Raw genomic sequence first — 11,352 nt, forward strand, 5'->3', positions numbered from 1 at the left:
AAATTGTTTTGTCAAAATTTCGATGTTGTCCATTCATTTTAGACCTGTTTACCAAATCTTATGTTATAACTTTAATTGTGGGACTAAATGGTGTTTTTTTGTTTCCCTGCTGTCTTGTCCTCCATGCAATGCTAATGCCCTAAATAAAGAATGTCTAGATTTCCCCAGGCCCCCAACTCAATGGGGCTTCCTTTCAATGTTTTTTCGTTTCTTTTAGGTGTCACCATCAAAATTACATATATTCTGGGACTAAGCATTAATCTATTCCTTGTACACTTCTCCGAGAAAGTAGCTAGAGTTGCTTCCCTTTAGTCATCCCTGCACTGTATGTCCATTATTTGCATATTGTTAAGTATATAACATGGGTTCAGTGACAGGTGATCGAGTTCGTCACCAACCCCGTATTCACATTCTTTAGTCAGATCTTACACACAACACACGTACAGATTTCAAAGGTTATAGTATACCCTCAGATCTCAACAAAGCAGACGAAAAAAGTAACAAGAAAACAAGACACCATGACAATATATCTCATGTTTAAGTTAACACATAAATGATATAAATAACAACAAATGGAATTCAACACCCAGAATAACAACATAACAATACAGCTTATGTTGACTTTCGTCAACGCTGAAGTCGCTTCATATAAGCATGGTCACAACTGGCGATAATGTGGTAAACATTTCATTATTATCAGTTACAATGAAACATCTATTGCATGCCAGTGTTGAACAACACCCTTGCTGCTGCTTTTGTCAGTGAATGCAGTGTAATACTGCAATGGGACCACCGCCCCTTTTGACATTTCCAGCTAGTGCAATTTTCGTGTAAATCGCGAAGAACCTCCTGAAAGCCCAGTTCAGCGCTCATGACGTTTCTTTGATGTTTCTTTAACATGTTCACCACTGCAACATACCATATACTACTAATTGTTTCAGGAGGAAATATGGAATATTGGATGAAACACTGCACACACATTCAGTTGTCTCCAAACGATATATTATTCTCATCAACCCACATCTTGTTGTACAAATCTCTTCATTTTGGCGATTTTAAGCTTGTACGTTGTATACATCACAGACAAGTCCACAGCATGACACAAGTGGTGATCACCCACGTCACTTGCTCGTTGCTGTACACACCTTCACTTCACTTGCTGCAAAGCAACAAAAGGTAAAAATATCATATCAATAGCATAAAATGACAAAGACATTATATACTATCAACGTATATTTTAAACTCAACACACGAAAAACAATGCACATATGGATAGAGAATATACTGTCAGAAACCGTTATATTAAAGGCATTAGGTATGCTGCGCGTCCCACTGGGATCAACTGGGCGTCTCAGGGCATTCATGTGATTGACGTCGGCACCATTTTGGGCACCTTCTCCAAGCACTAGATGACAAGTGTGTCTGGCTTATAAATGACAGAGCGTGACCTCGAAAAACAAAATCCAACCAGAACGAGAACCTAAGTGAACATGTGTGTTGGAGAGGATTGATGAGCGTGTGTGAAGTTGTAAGAAGGAGACAAGGGCACTGTTGGTCTAGTTCCAGACAATCGGACAGAAATGTTATTTAAGTCTTACCTCACAACGCATATGTATATATACTGAAAGCCATTATAAACACAGTCTGACTTTCATGCTTTACTCACACAAATGTCAACATATATAGGTGTAACTGGCAGATATATTTTAAATCTATGGATAACTTAATTGGAAAATGTTCAATCAACAACACCAGTGACGCAACAACGACATCAAACAAAGGAGGGGTCACTTGCAGTCAATATTGCGTGTGTCCACCGTGCACCGTAAGACAGTCTCCAGGGACACTGGAAGACACATATTTCGCAGAAACAGCTGTGGGATTGTCTGTCAGTGATGTTCAAGGTCCGGTGTCAATTCAGCACATAGCACCACCCTTTCCAAAAACACAGTTTGGTGCAAGTCTTTTTTCTCGACGTTGATAAATCCGTTGATTAAACCATCTGCAAAGGGTACTTTAAACCTGCATTAAGGCGTCTTCTCACCCTTTGGTCGCAGACATGACGTTGCCTTGTGCCAACTGGCCTCTTTGTGGTATCAGCAGCTGTCTCGAACCGATTTCGCAAGTGTGAGACTCGGATATTGCGATCCTGTCGAGCTATCGTCAAAGGTGGTGCACCAGGTCGCGGACAAATTCATCACTTCCGGTAGCCCGAAAACGTTGTCCGAGTTGACCAACAGTGGATGGATGCACATTACTCTGCCCGACAATCATCACATCAGGAGAAAAGCCACTAACCATAGCGAGAACCTGATTCTTGTCGTCTTGTGTCATGCGTGACATTTTCTCAACGTGATTCAGTTTCACAATTCCTTGTGTTTGTATATCGCCTGGGTGCAGGTAATGGACGTGCACAACGTGTTTCATGAATGTGGTTGTGTTTACGAGAAATGTCTCTGGGACTCAAACTCGAAATGAACAAGAATATCAGCCTTTTATCCCTACACCCTCTGTGTCGCAGGAAAAAATCTTCAATAGAAGCTTTGTAGGGTTTGTAAGCTCCAGGACAACAAATGCCAATTCCGTTTTTAATGGCTTTCAGTATATATAGTCTGGTTCATAATTATTGAGAATTTTTCTTCTTACTTTGAGCTATCTTAACACCTCAACTGATTCACTGATACTTAAAACTAAGTAATGGTATAAGGGAGGTAACTCATCTTGGCCTACTGAGTATAGTACTATTAGAGTTACCTCCCCTGAATTTGTAGCAGACGTCATTTTCCTCAGCACTGTCAACAATGTCTGCTGAAGTTAAAAGAAGGTTGATTTTTGAGTTGTGTAATCAAGGAATTGATGATGTAAATACATTGGCAGAGAGAACAGGAACTCCTCTTTCTACTGTATATAGGATTAGGAAGAATTTTAAAGAGGGAAAGGATTTTGGGCACCAGAAAGGAGCAGGGAGACCCAGAAAATTGGACTTCTCAGATCGCGTCCGGCTGGGAATTTTAGCGTCTAAAAAGCAAAGGACAAGCATCTCCAACATCAGGTATGAATTGATAGAAAGGGGATCAACAGTTGTATCAAAATCCACAGTTAGAAGAAATTTGATTGATCTTGGATCGGAGAAAAAGACTGGAATTCCTTCTCCTCTCATGAAACAAGAACATAAAGACAGGCGTGTTGAGTGGTGTTTGGCACATGAAAACTTTGACTGGGAAAATGTGATTTTTACTGATGAAAGCTCAATATGGGTATATCCCAATAATGTGAAAATATGGACAAAGTCTGCGTCAGCACCGTTGTATCGACGACCTAAATACAGCCCAAAGTTTCATGCATGGGGAGGGATATCCTTATTAGGAACGACCCCGCTGTGTGTGTTTGAGGGAAATCTGACAAGTCAACGCTACACTAACATATTAGATAATTTTCTCCTACCAAGTGCACATGTGTTTTATGGAAATGACTGGATTTTGCAGCAAGATAATGATCCTAAACACACCGCAAAACATGCCAAGCAGTGGTTTCAGGAGAAAAATGTGACTGCATTACCATTTCCTGCATCTAGTCCTGACTTAAATCCCATTGAGAACATTTGGGGGATGATGAAGAAATGTGTGAATCAAAAGGGGTTGACAAAAATTGAAGACATGAAGAGAGAAGTGGTCCGATACTGGGACAGCATAACTCACAAGACACTAACCTCTCTGATAGGAAGTATGCCTACCCGTCTTAGACTGTGCCGTGAAGCTCAAGGAGACTTGATAAAATATTTAATTGTTACCTACACAACATGAAAAGGTCAGTTCACTTTCACAATACATTCAATTTTATCTGATTTGTTCTCGTTTAATAATATGAAATGCTTTAGCTATTCTCAATAATTTTGAACCATACTGTATATGACATGTAAGTGAGACGCCCTTTAAGGGTTATGAGAGACTATAGGCCTTCAACAACCCATGCTTGCCATAAAAAGTGACTGTTTGTCGTAAGAGGCGACTAATGGGATCGGGCATGACCGCCGCCATGTATATGGAATATTGCTGAGTGCGGCGTAAAACTAACCTCACTCACTCACTATCATTAGAACAGACACGACAGAAGTCGGGATAGCGAAAACATACATTTTCGCATAAAGTGTCACGCAAATTATCATACATAGGGCAGTACAGTATTTCATCATCAACGCTACACCCTCTCATTCACGTTCACGTAATAGACTATGTGTATCTGCCGGTTCCATATGCAGAGAAGCAGTACCTGATTTGAATTTGGTGAGAGCAGAGCGGTAAGAACGGGATATACTCAAGGGACATATACATAGTCATCCTTCTCCTCCTCCTCTCCCAACTGTTAATCTACACCGATGTATAGTCTCCCTGGTTAACACAACATCCTTCTCCTCCTCTCCCAACTTTTAATCTACACCGATGTATAGTCTCCCTGGTTAACACAACATCCTTCTCCTCCTCTCCCAACTGTTAATCTACACCGATGTATAGTCTCCCTGGTTAACACAACATCCTTCTCCTCCTCTCCCAACTGTTAATCTACACCGATGTATAGTCTCCCTGGTTAACACAACATCCTTCTCCTCCTCTCCCAACTGTTAATCTACACCGATGTATAGTCTCCCTGGTTAACACAACATCCTTCTCCTCCTCTCCCAACTGTTAATCTACACCGATGTATAGTCTCCCTGGTTAACACAACATCCTTCTCCTCCTCTCCCAACTGTTAATCTACACCGATGTATAGTCTCCCTGGTTAACACAACATCCTTCTCCTCCTCTCCCAACTTTTAATCTACACCGATGTATAGTCTCCCTGGTTAACACAACATCCTTCTCCTCCTCTCCCAACTGTTAATCTACACCGATGTATAGTCTCCCTGGTTAACACAACAACCTTCTCCTCCTCTAAGTACCTGTTCTGTGAGGAATAGGCCAAAATGATTATAACTGTCAACAATTTCTAACAATCTAAACTGGACCAGACAATTCAGTGATCAACAGCATGAGCATCGATATAGGAAATTGTGATACGACGACATGTATCAACGCACCCAATCAGTGAACCAGACCATACGATCCCGTTAGTCGCCTCTTACTACAAGCATGGTTTGACCAATTCTGACACGGATCTTAACGGGTCTGTTGCATATCTATATATATGGTTCATGCGAAGTGGAGGTTAACACATTTATTATTATTTTAAATGCATAACTACACATATATAATTATAATCGCCGTGAGGTAATACTCATGAACTCATTATTGTCAGAGAGCTGTTAAAACATGGCGTACCTTTGACCTTGGCACAGTAGCTCTCCTCTTCATTGGCGGTGCAAGCTTGCTTGTTGGGGTCAGCACTGAAGATGTCACCTCCGGTACATGTGGCATCCTGTTTCACACCACCCTTACACGTGTAGTACAGGTTACAGTTGTCGGGGTAGGTGGTGGGTCTTGGGACAGCTACACTATCAGTTGTACAGTCACATGGGGACACATCTGTAACAAGTTGACCAGCAGGCCTATGTCAACACACAATTTAATAAGAAAGTTCTTGACGCAAGCAAAGCTGGCATTTGTGATAGCGAGTGAGTGAGTTGGCGGCGGGGGATACCAGAAATGGGCTTTTAGTTATGGAAGGACGATATTTTGAGTATTTGCTCAGCTAATACAGTGTCATGTTTAGAGTAAACGGTCGCTGAAATTATTGTTCAATGCATCAAGGCATTAAATGACGTGAGGAACATTCGTTCTGCCTATATTTTTATAAGAGAGAGAGAGAGAGAGAGAGAGAGAGAGAGAGAAAGAGAGAGCGACAGATATATATATATATATATAGATAGATAGATAGATGAGTCTTTCACGATTGTTCGTGCACAAACATACATGTACCCACCTGTTGTGTAGGTGAAGATGTCACAGCCTTCCAGGTTGAGAGTCATCCCTCCTGCATCTGTCAAGTAACAGCATATCTCGGCACCATCCCAAGAACGCTTAAACAGTTCTGTCACCTCGGATATCACAGACGATGAACATCCCTCTTTAGTCTTGATGTTAGACTGAGCACTGAAAATGTTCTCCATTATCTCGCCAGTGTTGAATAGCACTCTCCAGTGGAGGACAGTCGCCGGTTGTCCAAGTCTTCTCTCACAGGACAATGTTGCCTGCCATGCGTCACCGATAAGCTTTTCTTTCGTAATTTTTAGCGATGGCTTCTTGGGTTCAACTGCAAGAGAACCATATCAAACCTAGAAATCAAAGAACCTTGTAGATAAAGTGGCAAAGTTAACGTTTCCTCTCAGTAGGAGACATTAGAAGTATATAGTCTGGGTCTGGGTCTGGGTCTGGGTCTGGGTCTGGGTCTGGGTCTGGGTCTGGGTCTGGGTCTGGGTCTGGGTCTGGGTCTAGGTCTGGGTCTGGGTCTGATTGCTGGACATGGCTGATAGGCCACTTGCAGGTCATCTTCAGTCACAAGTCTCTCAATGATCTCATTTTGAAGAGATGTTGTTCGAAGACCAACTTTGGCAAAACAAAACAACGCCTAAAATGGGGTCTGTTTGATGCCTGAATGGAAACCACTGTTCCTCTGAAACTGGTCAAACCTCCGTCCAGTCGGCCAGTCAGCGGACTCCTTGTCTCCCACCCATGCAATCAGCATGTCTTCGATGTCGAAGTTCAACATCTCCATAGAACCCGGGCTTTGTGGATGCCGAGGTTTGCAACCCATCATCAACAAATCAGGCCACAAGTTCAGAGAATAAACAAATATCTTCCAATGACGTGACATCAGGGATTACAGTTTCAACTGAGTGACTCAGACAATTTACAACTGACTGAAAATTACAGGCAATTTATTAATTTGCTGATTTTAGACATTGACTGTAACATATAGACTTGAACACCATTACAGGAGTTGTTAAGAGAAACTGACGAAATTGAGTCTGTGAATGTAGCTGTGGAAGATATGATATTACAAAATGACTGATTTCACGCTCGTGAGCCCAGGTGGTAAAAATACGATTATGTGTCTCTATCATTTGTAGTATACCTGACGGAATGCTCAAATTGTCTTTCAATAATAATCAAAAGTACGTACCGAGTATTTTTACCGTGGAAGTAGTCTTGATAGTTCCAAACTCACCACTTACTTGACACACATACTCTCCCGAGTCAGAGCAAGTAGCCCCTTTCTTTGTCAGTGAGCATTCTCTCCCATTAACACCAATGATGACGTCGTCCTTAAGTTCAATGCCATCTTTGAAAAACAAGACTTCAATAATTTTTGAGTCAACAGATACCGTACACAAGAGGTACAGGTCGTCCTCTCCCTCATTGAAGGTTATATCTGACATTGTCAAATATGGAAGGGATGTAGTTGTAGTCGTCACTGCAGACGTAGTTATCCTCGTTGTCGAAGGTGTTGCTGTAGTGGATGACTGACTTGTTGGAGTTGATGCTGAAGATGCCGATGAAACAGGTGAAGTTGTTTGTGAAGTTGTTGATGTCGATTGTGGTGAAGATGAAACTGCAGAGGTGGAGGATGTAGTGGATACTGCTGTTAGCGATGAAGATGATGCTGATGTAGACGATGTTGATGAAACCTGTGAAGTTTTTGGTGAAATTGTTGATGTCAATGGAGAAATCGTTGATTGTGGGGAAGACGCAACTGCAGAGGTGGAGGATGCAGTGGATACTGCTGTTAGCGATGAAGATGATGCTGATGTAGACGATGTTGATGAAACCTGTGAAGTTTTTTGTGAAATTGTTGATGTCAATGGAGAAATCGTTGATTGTGGGGAAGATGAAACTGCAGAAGTGGAGGATGCAGTGGATGTTGTTGATGGCGATGACGCTAATGGAGAAGTTCTTGTTCTTGTAGATGACGTTGATGGATCTGTTGAAATGTATGATGTAGACAATGGTTGTGCTCTCGGTGTTAAATCGGTTAGTAAGTTGGATTTACTTGATGTATCTGGATCTCTTCTTGTTGCAGTTGATGAAGCTTGGGGCTCTGAAAATACGACAAACAATACTTTGTTTTGTAAAAATGTATATCTCACTGGCAACAAGAAACAGTGTGAAGATTTTGTTATAGGAATATGCCAGGCATGCCGTCATACTTCTCAATAACAGCAAGCTATTGAGATTATATTTGTCGATATACATACATATATATATATTATTGAACTGTGCACGTCTCAACTCCTAAATCCAACAGAAGATTTGTATCAACAGTACTGGTTTCTTGTTGTTAATGCCGCTCTCAGCGACATTCAGGTTAATCGATTCTGGACCAGACAATCATGTGATCAACCGCATGAGCATCGATCTACTCAATTGGGACACGACATGTGCTAGCCAAGTCAACGAACATGACCACCCGAACAAGTTAGTCGCGTCTTATAACAGGCATAGGTTACAGAAGATCAATTCTAACCGAGATCTTCAGTTGTATCAGCAGTAAATCAGTCTCCATGGATTGTATTTCCCATATCAACAGATGCCCATGATGCCTTCGTTAGAGATATGAGGAAACACGTACCTGTTTTGTTGCTGACGAGGACACCACCCACAACTGCCCCGGCAACGACAACGATGACTACGACAACTATTGCAACAACTAGAAGACGTCTACGTTCCAGAAGAAAGGTATGAGTCCGTAGGGGCGTGGACGCGAGATGTGATTCGTTGGCAGTTCCACCTGTGTAGCTCAGGTACTCTGGCCTGATCCTTGTTGCTCTCTGGAGATTGATATGGACGTTTAAAAAGACTAAAAAAACAATAACAAAAACAAACAAACATAAAAAAGAACCTCATGCTTAAGCCCCTTGTATCACCTTCATTGTACCATGAATAAATCACATAGTATAATAGATTTGAAATAACAAATCCACGCTTGACGCATATCCGTGATATCGGGTGGGGAACGACGTTACTGTATTTGTTTATTTTAAATGGTTTGACATACAGCCCTAAATTCACACAGTCACATACATTGGGTACATGAGAAGAAACTCCGCGTCATGTGACCAGTGCAGACAATATGGCGGCAGCTTAGTATCTAAGATTCAGCCCAGCTTATTTTCAACAGCTGATTAAATTCGCTGAGTGTTGTAACAACTGAAAACTTATATGTACAAGATAAGTTAACTAAATGGTCACCTCAGTTTAAGTCAAATACTTGTCATTAGTATCAGTATTGGGACAGAAGATTTGTAGTTAAGTTTCAAGTCGGTATGTTATAGCTCACTGGCTTCCATTCTCGATTCACCGCGAAGGTAGACTAAATTACGTCGATAAAAACTTCTTTCACACATTCGTTTAACTTTTAGAAAGGAAACATACCTTTAGTTGGAAGGTATTTGCAAGTAATAGTGATAGTTTTATGACTTAAAGAATGGTTACAGTGTATTTGAGGTGTGTGTAAAATATGACATATCGCAGATCTGTTCTGATCCGCCACTGAATCTACTACTCCACGTTGTTTGAGTGTTCCTAGTCATTGCTTCAAAAACATCTTTCACATGCACCTTTCATTCTTATGACGGGAATATATCAGGTGAAAGGTGTTTGTAAATAATAGTGATAGTTTTATGATTTCAGGAAAAAATGTTAGGGCGTTTGTGAGGTTTGTGAAAAATATGACGATCTGATCTGATCCGCCGTTGATGCATGAGGGTTATGGTTCTGTAACTTCTTTCTTTCATGTTGATCTTAATATTTCTGTTCTTATTTCTTGACAAAACTGGAGAGGTGTTTATAACGCTTTGTGATAATTTTAAATGTTCTGTTTTTGAGTGGTGTGGGACAGTGTCAGTTAACATTTTGTTAATGTCCATGCCATTCCCCACATGCAGTAAGATATCTGAATTAATTATTAATGAAAACAAAATGTCTCAAAGTAGATTTTTTTAAAACGCACAGCTGATGTTAACACATGTGTTACTTTTGCGATACTTTTACGTTCTTAAACATGTGTTGGGAGGGATGGCCGTGCCGTATCATTTATTCTTTCATTCATTCACATATGTACTTTTTTCTTTCTTTCTTTCATTCAGTCACTTATAATTCTTGCTGTTGATTCTTACTATAATTCTTTCATTCATCGTAAAATTCACAATACAATACAATAAACTGGCTGAAGTTCTGAAGCTGAAGTTGCGTTGGGAACGAGCCAAGTCACTGTGTGCGTTGGAGCATAACGAGACACACGTTAATTAGTACAAATGGTAAAGGAAGCAAGCGAGTGACCTATCCCTGTTGTAGAGTATCCCTGGTACAAATGGTAAAGGAAGCAAGAGAGTGACCTATCCCTGTTGTAGAATATCCCTGGTCAGTGTAACCATTTCGTCGTGTGGTCATTTTGACCTGTTCCCCATTAGGTCATTGTTTCATTCATTTTCCTACAGAATTTTGGAAAAGGTAATACCATTGCCACGATACCATTAATACCATGCCGAGTCCTAATGTATACCTGTGCACCTTAACCGTTAACAAGACACGTGCTGTAACTGATATCTAAAAATGGCGACACTCGAACTACTAGTTGATGAATGTTCCCCCAGTGCGGTTCTCCATGTAATACGAGATCTCACTAATGTCAGTCCAACACAATCATGTCTACACCTACCTTCGTCCACAGGTACTTTTCTCCTTTCCCAGAAGACACCAGGGCTTCGGTAGTGATAGTATTGACGTATTCCTGCCTCGGCTCCATTTTCTCCGAGTGTTTGTCTACCCCAGGTACATCTGTACATCTGTGTCCGGAGTCACGGACCACTGCCCCCACAGTGAGGAATGGAGAGGGCAGTCAAGTATGTCGCAACTCGCGATCTAAAGTAACCGTCACTGCCTGCTTGTGTCGTCACTTCCTCATTCTTAATTATTCACTAACTGAAGGGAGGAACAACTATAGCTTATACAGCGTGTAACATTTTGACAATCGCTATTGCCCAATACGTGTTGTTCTTAATGGACACTTCACTACTGTCATACTTAGAAGGCAATCGAAAAATATATGTTTGCACAACTTGTTATGTGCCTGAATATCAATGTGCATTCATTAACCGGAGCATGTGGCATCATATTTCCAGTAACACATAAAGTTGTCACCAGGTAGGTACACCTTAGACACTGTTATTCTTATAAAACTTCGATCCAGTATTTGTTGAAAACTCCGTAGTCAGAATGCTCAAACTGTTTTATATAAGTCCAAAATGTATCAAAGATAATATCCACGTATTTTCATTGCTGGAATCAGATAATAGGATTACCCAAAGCTGCTGGAATATGTATTAATACTGACGCCAGTCACAAAACATTGAGTTGTTGA

At 40.9% G+C, this 11,352-nt stretch overlaps 1 protein-coding gene across 1 annotated transcript; it reads right to left on the reverse strand.

Moving 5' to 3' along the window:
- Positions 1-515: 515 nt before the first annotated feature.
- LOC137281475 (serine-rich adhesin for platelets-like) lies at positions 516-10,867 on the reverse strand. Its single transcript, XM_067812720.1, has 6 exons — positions 10,651-10,867; positions 8,563-8,761; positions 7,117-8,031; positions 5,917-6,246; positions 5,316-5,519; positions 516-1,159 (listed from the first exon to the last, which is right to left on the reverse strand). The coding sequence occupies exons 1-6, from the start codon at positions 10,735-10,737 to the stop codon at positions 1,122-1,124; spliced, it is 1,773 nt and encodes a 590-aa protein (XP_067668821.1). The 5' UTR covers positions 10,738-10,867; the 3' UTR covers positions 516-1,121.
- Positions 10,868-11,352: the final 485 nt, after the last annotated feature.

This window comes from Haliotis asinina, chromosome 4 (assembly GCF_037392515.1).
Source record: "Haliotis asinina isolate JCU_RB_2024 chromosome 4, JCU_Hal_asi_v2, whole genome shotgun sequence".
Lineage (NCBI taxonomy): Eukaryota > Metazoa > Mollusca > Gastropoda > Lepetellida > Haliotidae > Haliotis > Haliotis asinina.

Excerpts from the sequence above, each read along its gene's own strand:
- LOC137281475 (XM_067812720.1), bottom strand. The coding sequence starts at position 10,737 with ATGGAGCCGAGGCAGGAATACGTCAATACTATCACTACCGAAGCCCTG. Across the intron at positions 8,032-8,562 it reads CCTCGTCAGCAACAAAACAG|AGCCCCAAGCTTCATCAACT; the intron begins GTACGTGTTTCC and ends TCGTATTTTCAG. Across the intron at positions 5,520-5,916 it reads CATCTTCACCTACACAACAG|ATGTGTCCCCATGTGACTGT; the intron begins GTGGGTACATGT and ends AACTTGTTACAG.